At 40.2% G+C, this 24815-nt stretch overlaps 1 protein-coding gene across 3 annotated transcripts in view; it reads right to left on the bottom strand.

Moving 5' to 3' along the window:
• The window catches only part of TMEM245 (transmembrane protein 245), a 103090-nt gene that overhangs the window by 27415 nt on the left and 50860 nt on the right, over positions 1–24815 (bottom strand). For all 3 annotated transcript variants that reach the window (XM_030919415.1, XM_030919416.1, XM_010365592.1), the window contains 5 exons: positions 18718–18808; positions 15176–15274; positions 12284–12415; positions 5170–5292; positions 4882–5027 (listed from right to left, as the gene is read on the bottom strand). In XM_030919415.1, the coding sequence (XP_030775275.1) occupies positions 4882–5027; positions 5170–5292; positions 12284–12415; positions 15176–15274; positions 18718–18808 (591 nt within the window). The remainder of the gene's footprint in view (positions 1–4881; positions 5028–5169; positions 5293–12283; positions 12416–15175; positions 15275–18717; positions 18809–24815) is intronic.

Here is a 24815-nt window from a genome sequence, read left to right on the forward strand (position 1 = left end):
CAGGGGATAAGCTGCTTATGTGGAATTCTTCCATTCTCACCCTCCAAAATAGTGGTGAAACATAGAAACACACAATGACAGCATCACACTAGATCATCTGGAGGCTATGGCAGTAGTAAATATTAATTCAATATTTTTATACAGTAATACATGGTTTTGTGTCCTTGACAATGCCTAGTGATTGTGCATGCTTACTCTAATGCTAACTTAAAAAATAACAAGGGGTTGTTTCAATTACATAGGCAAACAGTAAACATGTATCTCAAAACTAGTTCCATTATAAGCCCATTAAAATGGATTTAGTAGTTTTCAAAGCACCACAATGAGAAACTAAAAGAAACATTTTTAAGGTAATTTACCTTGGAAACTTAAGTTTATGAGATTAATCTTTCATCAGGTAGGTTAAGCATACCTTTACTGTCTTGATTATTATTTAAGAACTCCAGCTAATATAATTTTCCCAAATAGGCGTAAGAGATTTCTGCTTCTCTATTCCAGTGTTGGGAAAGATTTCTTCAAATAAATGAAAACACATTTTCTTACAGCTTTACATTCTTCCTTACACATTTAAATATTGTTTATACTCTTAAATCAATGAGAATTTGTAATAAATATTTCATTTGCTCAAAGTAAAAAATGGAAACACTGATTCACTAAATGATCAACACTCACTTTTTTTAATCCAAACACTTTTATTTCTCCAAAATTGGGAGATACCAGTGGGAAGCATGTTCACTTTCCAAATGAGAATTGCATGGCATACACATTCTCTTATCTAATTCATCAGGACGCCCACCCACTGGCACTGAAAAGCTGTAATCCCAGCAAGCAAGAGCCATACCCGTGTGCATGCACTCATGTGAAAATATCACACACACTAAATTGCATTGAGGCCGTGACAACATGCAACTTAGTAATGTGCAATATCTCCACCAGAGCAAGCAGAATGGGAGCATCAGGGAAGAAGGGTGTGATGTATACATTCAGGAGACAACATGCTGCTAAAGAGAGGAAAATGGTCTGGGGATAAAGGATGCATGCCACTGACTCAAAACTTCATGAAATGAAAACCCAATTGCAAATGTATTCAACTGAGAAGAATACTTATTCAGAATCAAAATAATGAGTAATGTTCAAAACTTCAATGAGAAAGTGATCATAAAGAAGCCACATACTTCAGAAGGCAAAGCTTCACGAACAGACACTTTCACTGTCTGGTCATGCAATTAACCCCCAATTTCAATTCCACTTTTGACTTATTCACAGATCATATAAATGAATGTAATGATTTCCACTTAGCTGCAACATAGATGATGATTAATGACTGATGCTTATAAAAGTTAGTATCACTGATATTTGTAGGCTAAACTGCACTTTGAGGACATTACAATATTTTCAGAGTCATTTATAAATTATAAATCATAACCACTTATTTTTCCCTCAAAATCTTTTCCCATGAAGAAACATATTGCCTCTTCAACACAAACCTCCAGGATGAAAAATCCAACAGGAACTCTTAGAGAACTCACTACCATCTTCTCCACAGGAGAAAGCTCTTCAGAGGAATCTCTATAAAACCTGTACATTTCAAGTCTTGAATTTGCGCCAGTAAAGAAACAGCCTTAGGAACTTAAATTGCAAAAACAAATCCCCTTGAATTACAGCCTTAAAATTATATAACTTGATATAGCTTTGGTTAGAAAAATGGCTCAGGCCATAACCCATTTAGTCTGTACCATATTTATCACATTCATAAAAATCTATCAATTCTGAGAACCACTCGATTATAGTTCTGGTATCAAAGGTTAAAATTTTTTCTGTATTTAAAATAAGGTGATAATAAAACAAATGGTTTTTAAATTCCAGTATACTATGGAACCAAGACATGAGCTACTGTTATAATACATAATTAGTGTGTGCACTCCCAAGAGGGTAAGTCAAATCTAATTTGTAAAAGACCGATTTCCTCATATCCCTGTAGATGACAGCACTCTTTCTAATCTCAAATTCTCTCCTGAGCCAAAGACCTGAATTTCTAAGTGCCACCGTCTTATGTCCACAAATATAAATCATGATCTTCCCTAACCAGCTCCTCTTGAAAGAAGGCATCATGGTGTAACAGAATATGTGCTTTCAATCAGCTGAACCTAGGTGTGACTAATAGCTTTACTTACCACTGACTGGCAAACACAACATCTAGGAATTAAGTTTAAAACAAAAAAGGTGGCATATTTGGTAAGAAAAAGAGTGACAGACATTTAGAGGATGGTCTGCTCTATGAAAGCAGAACAACAGAAAATTCAAAAGCTGTGATGTGAAAATAGAAATATTTTTCTAAGAATAAGAGTAACAACGAAGGTTACTTGAGGAAAATGGAAGCATCATCTTTCCTGAAGTTCTTTATGAACAAGGTAGGTATTTTTCTGCAAAGCTTGGCTTAAGCCACACTGACTGGAGAATTCCTACCAGCCTTTGATATGGCTGCTCCAATAGCTTTACCCTACTGGGAAGATAAAAGGTTAGCTTTCCTTTTTGGTAGAGCATTTGCAAAAGCTTTTTTGTCAGAAAGATCCTAGATAAACAAAGATAATCTATTGCTAGAATTTTCATCATTTCATTTATTCAGTAAAGATGATAGTCAATGGTCATATAGGACTTCGGAGGGAAGCTATAGCCGGTACTTCCTTCAAAACAGCTTCACCCCAAATGCTGTTACACTGGATAATATACTCCAAAATCTGGAATCTTTACAGATGGCCCCCAAGTGGATACCTGAGGGCACTGTATAGGTGTTAAGAGCATTTTTTTTTAATCCCACTTGATAGCCAATCGCAGAAACAAGGTATTGGTGAAGACCTTATCCAGGCCTTGCTAGTAGGAAAAGAGGAGAGAACTTAGCAAAAGTTATACAGACATTGTATTTTAGGAGCATGCATCCTGTTTGAATGTTAACTGAAGGTTTTCTAACAATCAAAGTGGGATTCTCACTAGCTATTATATGAACACAGTGAAAATATAAACCAAGATCAATAAGATACAATTATGAGAGAAAAAAAAAGAAATCAAGATTTCTGTGGAAGACTAGTTCCAGACAATGGTATTTATTAAAAGTATGTGGAGACAGAAATGCCAGCCAAAGATTCACTATTCAAGAGACACTTAAGACTACCTGGTTAACAACATATTAGAAAAAGGAGCTCTAATGGACAATAGAAGGGTTTAATTTGAGATGTATGCATAAGAATTAAAAATGTAGTTGAGTCTTGTTAATGAGCAATGAGAACAGGGGTTGGAGGATGGGCTGAGAGAGGCCTGCTCTGCAAAAGGGCCCTCCATACCAGAAATGATGAAGAGAAAAAGATAAAGGAAGTCAAGAGCCAATGACCTGGAAAGAGCTTATAGGGAGGAAAAGTTGAAGTTCATTCAGAAACCAAGCCTGTAAAAACATGGATGCCAGAAGTCATAATGAAAGTTTCTGGCCAGAACCTCCAGTGCATACAGAGCCTATAACTTAAGAGATAAACAACGATTCTGCATTTCCAGTATCCAACCTACCCCTTGCGGAGGGCACAGCTTGGCTTTAGGACAGAGGAGAAACAGGAATGCCACCTACTCTCCTTCTGGAACAAAGCTAGAAATCCTGACAGCAGAGGGTTCTGAAAGAAGTTGGAGATGGGGGTGGTGGAAGCGGGGGTTCTCTTAAGCAAGTGACATGATGCTAAGAGCTAGTCTAAGATCCTGCTGATGGAAAGCTGATGGAGATAGACCATTACATCTTTGTAAATCACAGGTTTGAGAGAAGGTTATCAAAACTGCTCTGAATTGTTAAATTTTGTTTTGTTTTTGAGACAGGGTCCTACTCTGTTGCCTAGGCTGCAGTGCAGTGGTGTGACCAAGTTCACTGCAGTCTCCATCTTCCAGGCTCAAGCAATCCTACCACCTCAGCCTCTTAAGTAGCTGGGACTACAGATGCACACCACCATGCCTGGCTAATCTTTTTTATTTTTAGTAGAGACAAAGTCTCACTATGCTGCCCAGGTTGTCTCAAATTCCTGAGCTCGAGCAATCCTCCTGCCTTGGCCTCCCAAAGTGCTGGAATTACAGGTGTGAGCCACCGCACCCAGTCTGTTTTTTTGTTTTTTAAGAAACAGGGTCTTGGCCGGGCATGGTGGCTCACGCCTGTAATCCCAGCATTTTGGGAGGCCGAGGTGGGCAGATCCCTTAAGGTTAGGAGTTTGAGACCAGCCTGGCCAACATGGTGAAACCACGTCTCTACTAAAAATACAAAATTAACTGAGTGTGGTGGTGCATGCCTGTAGTCCCAGCTACTTGGGAGGCTGAGGCAGGAGAATCACTTGAACTCTGGAGGCAGAGACTGCACTGAGCCAAGATCACACCACTGCAATCCATCTCCAAAAAACAAAGAAACAGGATCTAGCTCTGTCACCAAGGCTAGAGCGCAGTGGCGTGATTACAACTCACTGTAACCTCAAGTTCCTCAAGCAAGCCTCTGGCCTCAGCTTCCCTAGTAGCTGGGGTTACAGGTGCATGCCACCAAGCCCAGACAATTTAAAAAAATTTTTTTATAGAGATAGGGTCTCACTATGTTGTCCAGACTCATCTCAGACTCCTGGCCTCAAGCAATCCTCCTGCCTCAAGCAATCTGAGTGGCATGAGCCACTGTACCCAGCCTGAATCTTTTTCTTATTAACAACTGCACTGCTCATATTTATCCTCTCAAAATGAGATGAAAACCTTGAAAATACCAGAGTCCTTCAGAGTTTAGCACTGAATGTTATCAGGATGCTCACAACAAAAAACAGGCTTATCATGGAAAAAAAATTCTGGGAGAAATAAGAATAGCATAAACCGTATCCCTACCTGATAGCTTCTTCCACAGACTGGCCAATAATATTAGAAGAAGGACCTGGCTGAGATAGTGGAGTTAGGCTTATCACCCACTTCACTGGCTTGTAGTACTCATCACTGGAACTTAATAGATAAAATAGTGTGGTCAGGAAAATTATCTGCAAAACAAAGGACAATATCTCCTAAAAAAAATCGTATTTGGAAACTATAGGAAGATAGACATCTGTAATTGCAAATGAAATCAGAAATATACTTTAACAAGGAAGGAAATGTGAGGTATACTTATCTATGTGGACATACCAGAGAGAGTACAAAATTGAGAAGGGCTGTCCCGCTGTAGAAGAGGATGGTCAAAAGTGTAGTGACAGTGGTGAAGAGCAGGCTCACATTCCGGCTCATAACGATCCACAGAGACTCCAAGATCTGGCAAGGAGGGAAAGCTGGATATCAGAACCAATCCTCATGAAAAAAGTTTCTACAGCCATCTAGTGTGCTTTTAATACAGTGTTTTAGTAACATGAACTGAAAAGCTAAGAACTGAAGATTACTTCAAATGAAAAATAATAAAAATAAAAAATAAACCAAAAACAGTTGTATAATCAATAGTAAAGAAAATGGTGAATCCACATCAAATAATATAGACAGCCATTAAAAACATCACTGTTATAACATGGTAAAATATTTTACAATAAAATGCTAAATTTAAAAAACAGGATTAAAATTTTTTATATACAATTGGTGGGGCATGGTGGCTCATACCTGTAATCCCAGCACTTTGGGAGGCTGAGGCAGGTGGATCACCTTAGGTCAGGAGTTCCAGACCAGTCTGACCAACATGGTAAAACCCTGTCTCTAATAAAAATACAAAATTAGCCACATGTGGTGTGGCACATGCTTGTAATCCCAGCTACTTGGGAGGCTGAGGCAGGAGAATCCCTTAAACCCAGAAGGCAGGGGTTGCAGTGAGCCGAGATCCTGCCATCGCACTCTAGCCTGGGCAGCAAGAACAAAACACTGTCTCAAAATAAATAAATAAATATAATATAATATAATATAATATAATATAATATAATACACACACACATATACATACATATATATATCATTGTAGCTATGTAAAAATGGCAAGCAGAGAAAAAATATAGTCATGCATCACTTAATGATGGAGATACATTCTGAGAAATGTGTCATTAGGCGATTTCATCCTGCAAACGTCATAAAGTGTACTGATACAAACCTAAATGGTAAAGCCTGGCACACATATAGGCTATAAGATACAACCTACTACTCCTAAACTATAAACCTTTGTAGCATGTTACTGTACTGAATACCACATGCAACCACAATACAGGTATTTGTACATCTAAACATGTAAAAGGTACAGTAAAAATACAGTACTATAAATCTTATGGGACCATGATTGCATTATGTGACCCATCATTAACAGAGACATTATTATGTGACACATGTCATGACTTTACCTCCAGGGGAATATGCTAGAGTACAACCTGTGGTGATATTTATCTTGTAGGATCCTAAGTGCAGGCCATGAAATTCCAGTATTTGCTTTACTGGCTGCCTAGCCCCTACCCTTGCCATTTCCAACTTAGAGCTATCTACAAATATAAAAAGCATCACCTCAATGACTTCATTAAATCACAAGAAAAGCAATCAACAGACAGGGACAAGAGCAGTGCTCCGAGGCTAAAAATCTTTCCGGAGACAGGCAATGATCAGTATATTGAGGTCTACTGAGTTCAGCTGATTTGTCACCTACACATTCACTAGAACCAGATATCATGAGGAAGATTTCTCATAGATGTTAAATATTAATAAAGGAGAGGTACAATATTTATAGCATACCTGCATGTTTCATTTACGATCTCAAATCCCCTTATTATATTATCTGTTCTATTCTTCCCAAGTGGACTATCCTTCCTCTTAATGAAAAATACAAAAGCAAAATGACCAGAAAAACACCTCCCATTACCATTTCTAAACTGCTTCCACAGACCTCCCAACAATGCCATGAGTGAAGAAATGTGGATGATATTATCTCTATTTTATAGAGACATAATTTGAAGTTCACAATTTTTTTTTAAAAACTTGCCTAAGGGCACAAAGCTAGTAAGTGGAACTAGAGCTTAGAGCTTACATGTTGTGGGGCAGAACTCACAACATCTGATTTTTGTTTTGGTGCCCTTCCCAAAACAGCAGTTCTGGTTTTTGTCGTATGTCCATCTGTTCTATGAAAAGTCCTCTCCATTCCTTTCCTACTTCAGATGTACCATTTATAAAGGCATATTTTGTTGCCCTCGGCATTTCTTGCAAACCTCAGCTCAGTTTCCTAAGAGAACTCTGGCAGGCTGGTTTCATTTACAAAAACTCCTTACATAAAACCTTGAAAATGCTTCACAATGCCCACAAAAATATGCAAGATTGACTAGTTGACCTCGTGGGATAAAGAATGAATGAACAATGCCATCAGTTCCAAGAAACAAGCCAACAATGCCTTTACTTGTGATTTGACAAGCATTCTTTTTGCAGCTTCAGTCATTTTGGAATTTTTATGTAAAAAAAAATTAAATAGTTTCTGGGTTGCACTAAGAGAAAATACCTTGTGGTAATTCTTAAGAAATTAACTAAATACGTTAATTTTAGACTGTTAGTCTCCAACAACAAAAAAGTAACCTTTCCTATTTGAAAGACAGAAAGGGAATCAACTGAAGAAAACAGAGGAAAAAACATTTCTAGAATATTAACTAAATCCTTAAAGTAAAGTGGTTTTAATTTATATGGCAGGCTTAGGGAGGAGAAAATGGGTAAAGGCAGGCACAATAGCAAGGCCCATGAAACTCTGAAAACAAAACAGATTTATGGAGACAAAATGTATTGCAACTCAAGGGAGGAGAAAATGGGTAAAGGCAGGCACAATAGCAAGGCCCATGAAACTCGGAAAACAAAACAGATTTATGGAGACAAAATGTATTGCAACTCAAGTTGGGTGCAGTGGCTCACACCTGTAATCCCAGCACTTTGGGAGGCCAAGGTGAGCGGATCACTTGAAGCCAGGAGTTTGAGACCAGCCTGGCTTACATAGTGAAATCCCATCCCTACTAACAATACAAAAAAATTAGGTGAATGTGTTGGTCTGTAATACCAACTACTCAGGAGGCTGAGGCACAAAAATTTCTTGAACCCAGGAGGTGGAGGCTGCAGTGAGCTGAGATCGTGCCACTGTGCTCCAGACTGGATGACAAAGCGAGACTGTCTCTGGAGAAAGGAAAAAAAAAAAAGGATCCTAACTCAGAAGCAGAAAACATGAGCCAGGTTTGATATCAGTTTAATCAACAACAGCAATGTAAGTACTGGAAGAACGTCACAAAGAGTTCATTATGAAACATAAAAAGCCCAAGAGACTTACTGAACCAACTAAGCAATGTGGTCATGAAAGGTGGTCTCTACTGTGGATAAGAACTGACCAACAAGGCCTCACCATCTCCAGTGGCTCTGCAGTCCTTTACTCTGAGTCCACCACTCACCAAACAACCGTTTGATTATTAATTTGATTTCCCAGTACTTATGAAGAGCCATTAGCCCACCTTCTTATGGAGCCAGTGAAGAAGATTCAAAGGCAACAGTTTAGAAAAACAGAGGAGGAACAGGACATTGCAGAGATGCAGAGGTCTAAATAAGGGAAAATGTCTCCCCTGGCAGAACCGAGCCACCTCTGTCTGCCTCAGAGAGTTGGGAGGGAGCCTGGAGACAGTGAACCACGTGAGTTCTGCTATCTTTCTCTAGTTCCAATCTTTCTTATCTACCTATAAACACCATTTCAACTCAGCCACTTATTTCTAAATACAAAAATAATTATTGGCTGAGCGGCTCATGTCTGTAATCCCAGCACTTTGGGAGGCCGAGGTGAAAGAATAGCTTGAGCTCAGGAGTTCAAGACCAGCCTGTGCAACATAGCAAGACCTCATCTCTGCAAAAAAATTAAAATTTAAAAATCAGCTGGGTGTGGTGGTGTATGCCTGTAGTCCCACCTACTCAGGGAGAAGGAGGAGGTTCAAGCGGGAGGATGGCTTGAGCCCAGGAGGTCGAGGATGCAGTAAGCCACAGTCAAATCATTGCACTACAGTCTAATGTACTTCTCCTAGTTTAATTGAGGACCTAACACCATACTAAATTCTAAGGTAGGGATATTTGAGATTCCTTCTACCTCCAAAAACTTACAATCTAGTCCAGAAGATTGGGTATAAACACTAAAGTGTCAAAAATATGTTTAGGTATCAAAAGAGTGAAAACAATAAATGCAAAAGGAATCTGAATGTAGAGAAACCTCAATGTGTTCTGAAATACACTGCGAAGATTTCATGAACAAGACTGGCCCTAAGCCAACTATTCACAACAATATCCAAAAAAAAAAAAAAAAAAAACTGACAAAACAAAGCAAATAAAAATATAAAGGTATGAGACTAAGTAATGTTGAGTTCTCTAGAGGATGAAATACAGTTTGAAAGGTAACACAACATTACATATAAAGTCTGGCCTCTGGAGCCAAGGAAAGATGAACTGAATTTGAATATCAACTGTTATTTACCATGCTAACTATTTTAACACCTCTGAGCCTTTTTTTGGTTATTAAAATGAAGGCAATTATACTAGTTTTGCAGAATCACTGGGAGAATTAAATTGGAAAATATTAAGCACCTAGCACAGTATTTGACACAAAATATTTAATACAAAAACTACTAAATAATCATCTGTTCCCTGAACTGTCCATTACTAATATTTAAATGTGTTTAGGGATACAGAAATTGTATTTGAGGGACTACACAGCAAAACTTATTTTAGTTTCAAAAACTGCCTCTTCTCTTTCCATAAGAATTTATAAAATTTAATTTTTCTTTATCATCTATCTTAGTATGATTTAACACTGTCACTTCATTCATGTAACAGATGCTTAGGTCAGGCGCGGTGAGTCACGCCTGTAATCCCAGCACTTTGGGAGGTCGAGGAGGGTGGATCACGAGGTCAGGGGATTGAGACCATCCTGGATAACACGGTGAAACCCCGTCCCTACTAAAAATACAAAAAATTAGCCGGGCATGGTGGCAGACGCCTGTAGTCCCAGCTACTCGGGAGGCTGAGGCAGGAGAATGGCGTGAACCCGGGAGAATGGCGTGAACCCGGGAGGCGGAGCTTGCAGTGAGCAGAGATCGCGCTACTGCACTCCAGCCTCGGTGACTGAGCGAGACCCCGTCTCAAAAAAAAAAAACAAAACAAAAACCAGATGCTTTTAAGTTCAATGACTACAGTCACAAAACAAAACAAAAAGGGATTCAGTAACTTTTAGTTAACACACCTGAATTTTGGGGAAAAACAAACATTCAAAGGTATTAGATGATACACTATTTTGTGTATGCATTGGCATTTAAGAGCCAACTGGAAGGTCCAGGATACTGGGTGGAACCTGCTGACTGACTAATGGGCTTTTCTATAGGCTGATCTGGCAGGGACCTTCCAGCTGCTTTTAGTGTTGCACTCTTAAAAAGGAACATACTGCCAGGGATCACCAGACAGGTAACAAAAGAGAAAACAAAACAAACTTTAAAGAAACGTAGAGCAAAGAGAGAGCAGAAGACATTTTAAATATTTTATTAGTAATATTCTCAAATAAGTAAAAAAGGATGGTTCAGAAGAAAGAGCTGTTGGATATTACAAGTATGATAGCAGGAAAAATGAAAATTTCAATCACAGTTTCTTTTTTTGTTTTGTTTTGAGATGGAGTTTCGCTCTTGTTACCTAGGATGGAGCTCAATGGCACAATCTCAGCTCACCACACCCTCTGCCTCCCAAGTTCAAGTGATTCTCCTGCCTCAGCCTCCTGAGTAGCTGGGATTATGGGCATGTGCCACCATGCCAGACTAATTTTGTATTTTTAGTAGAGACGGGTTTTCTCCATGTTGGTTGGGCTGATCTCGAACTCCCAACCTCAGGTGATCCGCCCGCCTCGGCCTCCCAAAGTGCTGGGATTACAGGCATGAGCCACCGCGCCCGGCCTCAATTACTGTTTCAAAGGCGAGCTGAAGCTATTTCTCAGGGCAAAAAGAAAACAAAGAGATAGAAAACAGAAAAGAGGCTTTCAAAATTAAGGAATCCATGTTAAAGGCCCAATATCTGATTAACAGCACTTCACCTTCCACATTAAGAAAGTAAAAGATAACATCTAAAACTGCAAAACAAAGAAAAGAGTAGCATAAACATTTTTAGAAATTCAGAGATAAATACCCAGGGAAAGCTAAAAGAATTGACAGTTGTTTGTAAAGAAAAAGATGGGAAATCAGGAGGCATACAGTAGGGCACTGCTGCTTATTGAAATCTTTCAGCGTTATTGCAGTTTCAGTGATGGTCATGTATTACTTTGATAAAAATTAAATTTAGGCCAGGTGTGATGGCTCATGACTCTAATCCCAGCACTTTGGGAGGCCAAGGCGGGCAGATCACTTGAGGTCAGGAGTTCAAGACCAGTTTGGGCCAACACAGAGAAACCCTGTATCTACAAAAATGAAAAAAAAAAAAAAAAGAAAAGAAAAGAAAAAATTAGCTGGGTGTGGTGGTGCACACCTGTAATCCCAGCTACTCAGGAGGCTAAGGTAGGAGAATCGTTGGAACCTGGGAGGCGGAAGTTGAAGTAAGCTGAGATCACACTACTGCACTCCAGCCTAGGCAACAGAACCAGACTCCGTCTCAAAAAAAAAAATTAATTTTAAAAAGTTTAGCACAGCAAACCTCAATTTTTGTTCACTTGATGAAAGTCACAAGTTTATGCACAAGAAAATTACTCTCTGTGAAATTCTACGTCCAAGACACCATACAAAATATGCTATGGAATGAGGAGGAGCAGCAGTTAGCACTTAGGAATGCTGCAAAGACTGCAGAGGTGATGGCGCATGGTGGGAGGTTAGGTGGGAAGGTAACAAGCTAAGCATTCAACACATTCCATCCCTCCAATGTAATGGAACCATATTTCCATCTGGTCAAGGGTCTTCATACACCACAAAGGCAGGTCCCTCTCTAGTAGTCCAATTGGAGACACCCTGATCAGCCTAGGGGGAGGACGAGGATCCCTATCTGAGAATCTGGCAGCCCACAGCATCACTCACATCACACAGCATCACTCAGGACTCAGCATCTCTCACTCTACAACTACAGGGGAAATACCAAGGGAGTGGTGACACCTGATGCCTGTGGCTTTTGAACATCATCCTAGTGCATTCAGAGTTCTCAAACATGTAAATGTCATGACATTAAAAAGAGGATAGATGAGGCCTCAAAATGCATACGGAAAACTTAGAATTAGAGTGTCTTTTATTTTGAACTTCAGCTTAACTATAAATACTATTCTTACCGAAAGAAATGTCTCAATGTTCTCGTGAACAAAGGAAGCAATATCCTGCCAGTCCAGAATGTCTCCCAGCCAGCTATTCTGACGACTGACATGCAACTTCTGTCCTTTGTGCCTTCCAGAGTGTGTTACATTCTATGGAATAAAACAGTGCAGACATGAAATTCTCATCTTAATCTAAAGATCAAAAAGTATAAAAGTCACATTTTGCTTCAGGTCCCCTTAATCACTTCAGTAAGTACTCCAAGGAGAACTTTCCATTATTTAAGAAATCAGCTGGCCGGGCGCGGTGGCTCAAGCCTGTAATCCCAGCACTTTGGGAGGCCGAGACGGGTGGATCACGAGGTCAGGAGATCGAGACCATCCTGACTAACACGATGAAACCCCGTCTCTACTAAAAAATACAAAAAACTAGCCGGGCGAGGTGGCAGGCGCCTGTAGTCCCAGCTACTCGGGAGGCTGAGGCAGGAGAATGGCGTGAACCCGGGAGGCGAAGCTTGCAGTGAGCTGAGATCCGGCCACTGCACCCCAGCCTGGGCGACAGAGCAAGACTCCGTCTCAAAAAAAAACAAAAAAAGGAAAAAGAAATCAGCTAAGAACTCCATTTAAAGATCTGAAATATAAAATGCTTTTGTTTATATTCTAGGTACTTTGGCTAAGTCTTGCTCCAGTGCTTCCCTCCTAAATACATTTGCAAACACATCTTACTCCTCAATATCTACAACAACACACTAAATAGCATTTACTTTTTTTTTTTTTTTTTTTTTTTTTCAGTTTTTAGGTCCTCTACCTTTCTCTTGATCTCCCATCTTTGCTTTTTCCTCCTTTCCTCATTTTTCTTTTTAATTTACCATACAAGATAAGCAAAATGAGGAGAGAAGAATATAACAAGCAAATGTAAGGCAGTAAATAGAATTTGTCTATCTGGAAGACATTGGCAGAGATACGAGAATAACTAACTTTGAAAGAGATAAGGGCCAGGTAGAATGGCTCACAACTGTAATCCTACCACTTTGGGAGGCTGAGGCAAGAAGATCACTTAAGCCTAGGAGTTCAAGACCAACCTGGGCAACACAGTGAGACCCTATCTTTACAAAAATTAAAAAATTAGACAAGCATGATGGCAGGAATGTCGTCGTCTTTTTTTAGAGACAAGGTCTTGCTCGCCTTGTCACCAGGTTGGACTGGAGTGCAATGGTGCAGTCATAGCTCACTGCAGCCTCCAACTCCTGAGCTTCAGTGATCCTCCCACTTCAGTCTCCCCAAGTAGCTGGGACTATAGGCGCACACCACCACACCCGGCTAATTTTTTGTAGAGATGGGGTCTCACTACGTTGCCCAGGCTGGTCTGAAGCTCCAAGCCTCAAGTGATCCTCCCACCTCAGCCTCCCAAACAGCCAGGATTACAGACACGAGCCACCATGCCCAGCCAACAAATATGCCAGTTTGTACAAAGAACTTGAGCATCCCTGGATTTTGGTACCAGTGGGGTGTATTAGGACCGATCATCCAGCATACTGGGGGACATACTGTACTTAACCACTTAATAAACCTATGCTTATGAAAACACTGACCTTCCTCTACTATAAAATAAAGCTCACGAGGTATGAGGGGTAATAAAAGCTATTTGTCTGTAAGCAGAAGTCCCAGAGTTAGCAAAAGAAATAGATATACCTTTCTAATTATCTGGTTTTTCAGCAGATGAGATCAAATCTATGATACTCACCTAGATATTCCCTGGATATTTTTTCCAAAGTCTTTGAAATCTATAAAAACTAACAATCTTCCCTCAACTCATCCCAAAGCAAGTACATAATCCCGAACAAGTCACTAAGGAACAAATTCAAATTTAAAATCAGCCCTCCTCCCCCTCCACCCTACATTAAGAGACTTACATATATACTTGCTCTCCTTACATCAACTCAGAATCATCACCACCAACTCTGCCCACTCTATACACAGCACAGCTCCTGCTAGCCCACAGGCCCTGCTAGAACTAGTGTATAGGATGGCCTGGGCAACATGGCAAAACCTCATCTCTACAAAAAATACAAAAAAATTTATCAGGCATGGTGGCGTGCACCTGTAATCCCAGCTACCCAGAAGGCTGAGGCAGGAGGATCACTCGAGTCCAAGAGATGGAGGTTACAGTAAGCCAAGATCACACCACTGCACTCCAGCCTGGGTGACAGAGTGAGACCCTGTCTCAAAAAGTAATAATAATAATAAATAAATAAAAATAAAAAATAAAAGATCTCTAAGCTTTTAGATCCAGTTTCACTTCCTCAAAGAAAAGTTCTTAATGCCTACAGTTGTACTGTCTAAAACAGTAGCCAGTAGAGCCAGTAGAAGCTAGCCACATGTGGCTACTGAGCACTTAAAATATGTCTAGCTCAAAAACTGAGACGTGCTGCTGGTATAAAATGCATGCTAGATTTCAAGACAGTATGGAAAAAAAAGAATATAAAATATCTTATTAAATTTTTTCTAATGATTATATATTAAAATAATAGTATTTGGGGTATACTGGGTTAAATAAAGTATCACTGAAAAACTAAAACAGGTAAAATTTGTTTTAGTGTAAGTACTAGAAAATTTAACATTACCTTATGTGGCTTGCATTACACTTCTCCTGCACAGAGCTGGTCTAGAGGATGAGATGTCCATGACAACATACTGAGGATGGAATACTGATGCACCAGAGAGGTAGGCAGGTTCTGCCATGAAGACTAACCATCAACTCACACTGTCTTTAGTGACCTGAGGCTTAAGGGTTTTGCTGTTTTAAAATTTTCATGAATGAAATCCCGCTGTGAATATAATCCTATCTAGTTGATGAGTCGATAAAAGGACTTTATTAGTTTACAACATAAAACCTTAGCTAAAATAACCTACCTTTACAAACCAAGAGTGATACAGTCTGTCCCAAAGTTCTAGTACTTGCTTTTCAATTACAGCAGTATTGTTCACCTTATCTCCTAGAATTTTATGGAGCTAGAAAAAAAACACAGATACAACCTGGTACAATATTTCAGGCAACAATAGAGTAAATTTAATATATGCTGTGTATTTACATTTGTTTCATATCAAACAAAAATGTTCCAGACGATTTATCTCTGGCCATATTATGTTCTTTTCTTAAACTCTACTCCTGAGTATTTCCAGTAAATTTCCTTTCTCATCTTTTTGCTTCTATCTTCTTTGCTCTATTCTCAGGTCTCTAAGAGAGCTACCTCACGCTATCAGAGAATGATGCAAATGAAGCCATGATTGCTGACTTATCTGATCTTACCTGTCTAGAGAAATCTTTCCCCTGTAATCCCAGTGCCCTTCCATTATACATATGTCTCATGTTACATTTATCTCTAGTATTAAGAATTACCACAGAACTTTAAGTAAAATTTTAGGACGCTGGCTATAAACACAAATCCTTCCCTCCATTTGCATGCTGAGAGATGTGCGGTCTCATTTACAATTGATCAGACTGGCCTCGGGTTTGTGGAAATCAAGTACACTGAGACGACGTAACTTAGAGGAAGGCTATCATTGTAAGATGTTATCCCACTTAGTTATTATTAAAACCATATTATAATATAAAAAACAATTTTTACACTTTCAGAGGCTGAGGTGGGCAGATCACTTGAACCCAGGAGTTTGAGACCAGCCTGAGTAACATGGCGAAATCCCATCTCTCTAAAAAATAAAAAAAAATTACCAGGTGTGGTGGTGTGTGCCTGCAGTCCCAGCTACTTGGGAGACTGTGAGAGGATCACCTGAGTCCAGGAGGTTGAGGCTGCAGTGACCCATGATCATGCCAATGCACTCCAGCCTGAATAATAGAGACCTGGTCTCAGGAAAAAAAAAAAAAAAAAGAATTCCTAAAAGAAATTTGTAGGCCCACTTCCTTAATACAATTGTTTCCATTTTTCTATTTCCTCTGCAACTTTCTGCCTGTTTACACAGAGACAATTTAGAATTCTATATTTTCTACTGCATTATAAACATTTAATCTTCAGTCTTCATCACTAACTTTCATCTTTAATACTCTTCTATTAGTTCATTATGTTCTGATATTAGCTGATCATTACCCACTCTAAGGATATATAATTAAATCCTTTTTCTTTTTTTCTTTTCTTTTTTTTTGAGATGGAGTCTTGCTCTGTCACCCAGGCTGAAGTGCAGTGGCGCAATCTTGGCTCTCATTGCAACCTCTGCCTCCCAGGTTTGAGCAATTCTCCTGTCTCAGTCTCCTGAGTAGCCGGGATTACAGGCATGCACCACCATGCCCAGCTAATTTTTGTATTTTTAGTAGAGACAGGGTTTCACCATGTTGGCCAGGCTGGTCTTGAACTCCTGACCTCAAGTGATCTGCCCACCTCAGCCTCCACAAGTGCTGGGATTACAGGTGTGAGCCACTGTGCCGAGCCATGAATCCTAATTTTTAATGTCATGAGTAACACTGCAATGAACATCCTTTTACACAGTTCTTAAGGATATCTATGGATGCTCATTGCAGGGTTACTTGTGACATAAATAAATGTACTGGAACCAAAGAAAATGAGTTTTTGGTTTTTTTTTTTTTTTGAGACAGGGTTTCACTCTGTCACCCAGGCTGGAGTACAGTGGCATGATCACGGTTCATTAAAGCCTGGACCTCCCAGGCTCAAGCGATCCTGCCACCTCAGAGACCCAAGTACTGGGATCACAGGCGCATGACACCACACACAGCTAATTTTCTTATTTTTTTGTAGAGACAAGGTCTCACTATGTTGCTCAAGCTGGTCTGGGATCAAGTGATCCTCCTACCTCGGCCTCCCAAAGTGATGGGATTACAGGCATAAGCCACCACACCCAGCCGACAATGAGCATTTTAATGGCTCTTGCTACACACTGGTAAACTGACTTCTATAAGAAATACACCAATTAATGCTTTTCAAATTTACATAAATGACCCAATTTCCTCAAAGCCTTATGAACTAACTGGACAATTTTTAGGGATTTTAACAGGTGTGAAATGTAGCCATTATTTATTATTTTCTTATTTAGTAATGAAAGGAGTGACCATTTTCCCATGTTAGTTTACAACATCTATTTCCTTACTCTTTGTCTATTTGATTCTGGCCTTACAGATATGTGAACCAGTTACTAGACATATTCAATGCAAACATATCTGTTCAATTTGTTCCTTTATATTTGATTTATTCATAAACTGAAAACAAAATACTCAATATAATAAAGCCATTTGGCCAGGCATCGTGGCTCATGCCTTGTAATCATAGCACTTCGGGAGGCCATGGTGGAAGGACTGTGTAAGCACAGGAGTTTGAGACCAGCCTGGGCAACATGATGAAACTACGTCTCTATAAAAAATAGAAAAATTGGCTGGGCATGGTGGTGCATGCCTGTAGTTCCAGCACTCAGGAGGCTAAAGTGGTAGAACCACTTGAGCCTAGGAGGTGGGGGTTATAGTTAGCTGAGATCGCGCCACTGCACTCTAGCCCGGGAACAAATCTTGTCGATTCTTACATAATCCTAATTACTTCAGTATACTAAAAATGCAACTTACCTTTATTCCTACAGGCAATACTAGGGAAGGAAAGAATATCCCAAATTCATATTGCAGAACCTAATCCTTAACTGTGTTGTCTTTTCCTCTATCATTCATTTCCCCTTCACAAAGCTCCCTCCACTTTAGTCAAGATCATTTCCTCAAGCACACTCCTGTCTCAGCATCTCAATCATCTCTTCAAGCACACTCCTGTCTCTGCATCTTGGCTCACACAAATACCCTTCTTAAAAGCCACTCTTTCTTGATCTGTCATTCCTTCAAGGTTTATCTCAAGTGCCACATCAAAGCACTTAATCCAGTTCTGGGCACACACTGCAAGCATGCTACAGTAGAAACAAAGGATTTGAAGTTAAGTTTCAGTTTCAAACCAAGCTCTGCAATCTACTACATGACCCCTGGGAACTGACTCAGCCTTGCTGAGTCTTGTTTCCTCATCTACAAAGCAGGCAAAATAATTTATATTGCAGGCTTCTTAGAAACAGTAAAAGAAAAAAATAAATAAAATGAAAATAACTGGAAACTGCCAAAGATAGTTATCAGCAGATAATAAGATTTAATATGCATAAATACCTTTTTCTCTACAAAGCCTTATTTGACTGCCCAAACCAAGTGATCATTCTGTCCTAACTCACAAGTAATGAATCAGATCTATCTTGAAAAAGTACACGACCAACCTCTCAGATTGTTCAGGCCACTACCCCTATTTAATGTGATCTTTCAAAAGATTTAATTGTATGTTGCTTACCTGTTTATTTAAGCCTATTTACTGCTGTGAATAGCATTTCTATTTATGTTTTATCAAAGCAAGAAGCAACCACCAGTAAAGACCCTAAAAAGAGAAAGCCACAAAGAAAGGTTCTTCCCTTACCTTGTGAGTTATCCATTCTCGTCCATACTGATACACATTGTTAGCTGCAGAATTCAGGGCTCTTTGGACTACCTGAGCCTCAGGAAGCCAACTAATGTAAAACAAAGAAAGAAAAGAATTTTTAAAAGTACACTTTCTGTGTAGTGTACCAGTAATGCTTTGAACTTGATATGCTTAATCCATAACAGACAGACTGCTGATCATTCATCAATACACAGATACGAAGCATCATAAGTAGGACTGCCAGACTTAACTGGCCTAAGTCTCTAACATTCAGGAAGTCCTTTCAATCTTTCCTTAGTTTTATTTATTTTATTTTATTATTTTATTTTGGAGACGGAGTTTCGCTCTTATTGCCCAGGCTGGAATGCAATGGCACGATTTTGGTTCAGTGCAACCCTGCAACTTCCACCTCCTGGGTTCAAGTGATTCTCCTGCCTCAGCCTCCCAAGTAGCTTAGATTATAGGCATGTCACCACACCTGGTTAATTTTGTATTTTAGGGCCGGGCGCGGTGGCTCAAGCCTGTAATCCCAGCACTTTGGGAGGGCGAGACGGGCGGATCACGAGGTCAGGAGATCGAGACCATCCTGGCTAACACGGTGAAACCCCGTCTCTACTAAAAACTACAAAAAATTAGCTGGGCGAGGTGGCGGCGCCTGTAGTCCCAGCTACTCGGGAGGCTGAGGCAGGAGTTGGCATAAACCCGGGAGGCGGAGCTTGCAGTGAGCTGAGATCCGGCCACAGCACTCCAGCTTGGGCGACAGAGCGAGACTCCATCTCAAAAAAAAAAAAAAAGATAAAAAAGGCCAGGAAAGAGAGTGGGGGAAAGGAGATGAAGGAGAAAACAATATATGTGTAAATACTAGCACCGAGCTATATACTTAAAAAGGTAAAGATGACAAATAAAATTATATATATATTTAAAAAAAAAAAAAAAAAAATTTTTTGTATTTTAGTAGAGAGAGGGTTTCATCATGTTAGTCAGGCTGTTCTCAAACTCCTGACCTCAAGTGATCCACCTGCCTCAGCCTCCCAAAGTGTTGGGATTACAAGCGGGAGCCACGGCGCCCGGCCTCAATGTTTCCTTAGCTTTTAGACTCACTTTTCCCACAACCTCCCTTTCATTCTACTCTGCCTGGTTTCTCTGTTCACATGTCCTGAGTCATCTGCCTTATTCGGCACCAAAGAAAGTGGTTCTGGGAGACTGGGATATTCAACATCTGGGACAGGGTTCTCAAAGTGTGATCCACAAATCAGCAGCATCAAAACTTTTTGGAAACCTGTTAGAAATGAAAAATTTGGGGCCCAAACCCAGATCTACTGAAAAAGGAACACGACTGGGGCCCAGCAATCTGTACCTTAACAAGCCCTGCAGATGATACTGAAGCATGCTACAGTTTGAGAATCACTGATCTAAGGAAGTGAAGAAATCAAAAAGAATGAAGGAAATGAAGAAAGTGAATAATTATCCTCAACTTGGTTATCTGCTGAAGATCTTTTAAAAATAGTATCCCTGAACAGAGTTCCAATTATGTAAGGAACCATAGTCCACAAGCTTTACTTGCTGTGCAGTGAGACATGGCCTCCTCACTCTCCTCTTGACTAAGCAGGCTGCACCATATACCTTAATCAAGAATCCTTTACACAACCCTAGTGTTTCCACAAGAGAAAATATGTTCACATATTCTCTAAATTGTTCCTTTTAATAATATTATATGCTGGAGATGTTGACATTCACAAATTTAACAGTCCTCATTTCAACTATTCCAAAGTGAAGCCAAAAGGTGAAGGCAAGAAGAAGCTAGTCATTTACTTTCCTGAGGCCCCAAAATGACACATCCTACAAATCTAACATAAAAGGGTCAATTAGGTAAAGTCAAATGTGCAACATCCTCAACTCACTGCAGCTTTATGTGCTGTGTATGAGAAAGATGGTCATAAAGAGAAAGTCAGTTACCACTGACAGCCACAAAGTATGGGTGCCTAGGAAAGTGGTCTTTAAGTAGAAAAAATAAGAGATCTTTGAATGAATTAAAAAGTAGACTATTAAATCAGTAGGTTTGAATCGTAAGTATTAACCAGTTTGCCCCACACTCCAAATAAAGTATCTGTGAAACTTCTTGGCAAATTCCTCAATCCATTCAAATATTTCTCAGCAAGGTCAGCACGCTGGTTCATGCCTGTAATCCCAGCACTTCGGGAGACCAAGGCGGGCGGATCACTTGAGGCCAGAAGTTTGAGACCAGCCTGGCCAACAAGGCAAAAAATACAAAAATACTAAAAAATACAAAAATTAGCTGGGCGTGGTTGCACACAACTGTAGTCCCAGCTACTCAGGAGCCTGAGGCACAGGAATCACTTGAGCCCAGGAGGGAGAGGTTGCAGTGAGCCAAGATCACGCCACTACCCTCCAGCCTGGGCAAAAGGGCAAGGCTGTCTCAAAAAAAAAAATTTCTCAGCAAGTCAAAATTTCAAAATTTTAGAGACACAAATATAATAATGTACAGTATAAGGATATAAACAGGAAATCTGGATCACTAAACTGAAATGTGATTTGGGAGAAATTAGGTAGCTTTTAAATTACTCCTTTATAAATTCATCAGTGGCTTGAAGGGATTGCTAAATATTTTCAATTATATGGTAACTCATAATTGATGTGATATTGATATACTGGTATTATATTGATATTATATATTATACTGATAACACTAATCCTGTAGTGTTATTTACAAGTGTGAAGATGGGCAGGGCACAGTGGCTCACGCCTGTAATCCCAACACTTTGAGAGGCCAAGGCAGGTGGATCACCTGAGGTCAGTAGTTCGTGACTAGCCTGGCCAACACAGTGAAACCCCATCTCTATTAAAAGTGAAAAAATTAGCCAGGTGTGGTGGTGTGCACCTATAGTCCCAGCTACTTGGGAGGCTGAGGCAGGACAATCGCTTGAACCCGGGAGGCAGAGATTGCAGTGAGCGGAGATCATGCCACTGCATTCCAGCTTGGGTGGCACGGCAAGACTCCATCTCAAGAAAAAAAAAAAAAGTGTGAAGATTCATAGAGGTATCTGGACAGATCCTTAATGATTCACAAACATCTACTGGGCCTGGGAAAATGTCTTACTGGCCATTTTGAAAACACTTTCTCAATGTACTCACACAGGTTTCCTAAGAGCAACAAATGAGAGGAGCTGTTCTGGGGACAAGGTAGAGGCACTGGCTCAGTCCCAGCCTCCCTCAGGAGACATGGGGCCAGAAACACAGGAGCCGTCTTAGCTGGGTTGTACTCTGGCCTTATACACCTACAGGCCCTGAACTGAGGTCCTTCCTTGGAGATTCACTGCCTCAGCCTATCGCTAACTCCCCTACTCACTCAAGAGGGATTCCTCAGCAGAAACCAATGCCCTACAGTTTAGACTGGTCTGCCCTCACCTTCCTGGGTAAAGGTTAATCTCTATCACCTACGACCTACCCAGAGAACAACCCTGATTAAAAACAACTTAGTTTAGCCTACTGGGTTTCTCCCAAGTAAGCAAAGGGATAAGCGCAACTGAGAACCTTTTCAGTACCATCTCCTAATGAGGGTCCTAAGACACATGAATCAGGCTTGAGACAAGTCAGGAGAAAGCAGAAAATGAGCTCTCAACTAACAGAACTGCCGAAGACAAGAATCAGGATGTGCATCAACCTCATTTTCTTTAGAGCTCCACTAAGATGATCCTAATCTGTCTAATTTACCCACCAGCTTACGAGGCACATCCAGCGGAAGTCAAGGGACTACATGGGCCATATAAAACCACACCAAGTTGGAAGAAAGTACATCTGGACTTATTCTTAACTGTACCTTCTCCACTAGGAGTATCTACATGAATCCCTCACAAGGTCAACTGCCCTCCTCCTGACAGAATCCAGAGTACTGAGAGTTGGAGGAAACCATTATCATTATTTCATGCCAATCCCTACTATTTCCAATCCCATTCCCACTTATCTGCTGCAAAAGAATCAGACCTTCCATGAATCATCAAAGTCTAAGCAGCTTTAAAAAGCCTTCCTTTTGGGAGGTCGAGGTGGGTGGATCACTTGAGGTCAGGAGTTCATCACCAGCCTGGCCAACATGTAAAACCCTCTAAAACATAAAAATTAGCTGGGCGTGGTGGTGCGTGCGTGACTGTAATTCTGGCTACTTAGGAGGCAGAAGAATCGCTTGAACCCGGGAGGTGAAGGTTGCATTGAGCCAAGATCACACCACTGCACTCCAACCTGGTTAAGAGTGAGACTTTGTGTCAAAACAAAAACAAAAACAAAAAAACTTCCTAAATGGAACATTACTCAGCAACAAAAAGGAATAAACTTGATATATACAACATCTTGGATGAGCTTCAAGAGAATTATGCTAAGCAACAAAAATCCAATCTCAAAAGCCTGCGTACTCCATGAATGGATTTACGTATTACTCTCAAAATGATTTTATAGCTATGGAGAACTGATTAGTGGTTGCTAAGAGTTAGGGAAATCTTGAAGGAGAGGATAGAGGGTGCGTGTGGCTGGTAAGGGGAAGAAGCCTGCAATGGAACAGTTCTGTACCGTGTTGATAGCTGACATAAAGCTACACATATGATGAAATCTGAAGTGTATTATAGCAATGCCAATTTCCCGGTTTTATTGTAATACAGTTATGCAAGATGACAACACTGGAGGAGGTGGGGTGAAGAGTATATGGGTCTTCCCTGTATATATGGGTCTTTGCAACTCCCTGTGAATCTATAATTATGACCTCAAAATTTCAAACAAAAGACAAAAAAAAAACCTTTCTTCTACTATCTGATCTGGAGCTGCTCAGATAGTGTGCCTTTGTTACAGTTGCAGAGAATGCTACTGCTATTCAAAACCAGTACAGAAGGGCTCTGCATTTACTTCCAGTACAGAAGAATGACCCAAAGAAAAGGAGCCCTCTGGATGTAAAGGCTGAGGCTGAGTCCTAGAGGACAACACTTGGAAGGTTTATCATCCCATGAAAGGCTCTATCCACTTGCCTAGATCCCAGATGGCTCCTTCCTAAAATCCCATACCTGATATATGTTGGTTCCTCCTTTTTCCCATCCTCCTTTTAAAATGTATTATATCCAAAGAGCCAGAGGACAGAAGACCTCACTTCTTACTTCAAAGATATATGGCCCCTAATTTCCCACCTTCCCCACTCCACTGAACTCACAGTATTTATATCCATACCCACTCTGACCTGCTTTCCCCAGTTGTTCCATTCATGCCATGGATTCATCTCATGCTTCATCCTCAGAGAAATGCACTAAGAATTATCTCTCTCCTAATATTAAACCCCTTCCACTCTACCAGTTCTTTCCCTGGAGCATATAAACAAGGCTTCTCCATCTCAAAAAATTAAACAAAACTGCTCTATACCTCCCTCCCAGCTACGTTCCATAGGCAAACTTGGGAAAGAGAAGTCTATATCTGCTTTCTCTACTTCCTTGTTCCCAATAATTTCTCAACACACTGCAATCTAATGGGCCTCTGCTACACCAATTAATTAATTAATGAACTGCTCTTGCAGTTGCTAAATCCAATTTCACTCTTACAAATTTCTGCAGCAATTTGATATTGCTGACCACTACTACTTTCCCAAAATGTTCTCTTTCCTTGGTTTTCCTCTTACCTTTCTCATAGCCCATTCTCATTTTCCTTTGTCAACCTATTGTTTTTTGCTCACCCTTAAAGGCTTAAGATACCCACAGGGCACACCTCCAGACATCCTCTCCGTACCTTATATACATTCTTTCTTTATGCTGATGCTTCTCAAAACTCAAGATCCAACCCAGACCTCTTGTCTGATTCCTGGACTTACACAGCAACTGCCCATTTTTTAACTTCACCCCATCTCTCCTGAACCTCATACCTACATAGTCAACAGCCTACTGGATGCCTCTACTTATAACAGTCACCTCAAACTCAACAGGTAAACAGGTGAATTAGTTTCCCTACCAAATCTGCTCTTCTATTTCCTATCTTGGTGAATCCATCATCACTCAGTAATTTCCAAAGCTAGAAACATGAGTCATGCTAGATTTCTTCCTCTTATATCCAAT

The sequence above is a fragment of the Rhinopithecus roxellana genome, chromosome 16, assembly GCF_007565055.1.
Source record: "Rhinopithecus roxellana isolate Shanxi Qingling chromosome 16, ASM756505v1, whole genome shotgun sequence".
NCBI classification, from domain to species: Eukaryota; Metazoa; Chordata; class Mammalia; order Primates; family Cercopithecidae; genus Rhinopithecus; species Rhinopithecus roxellana.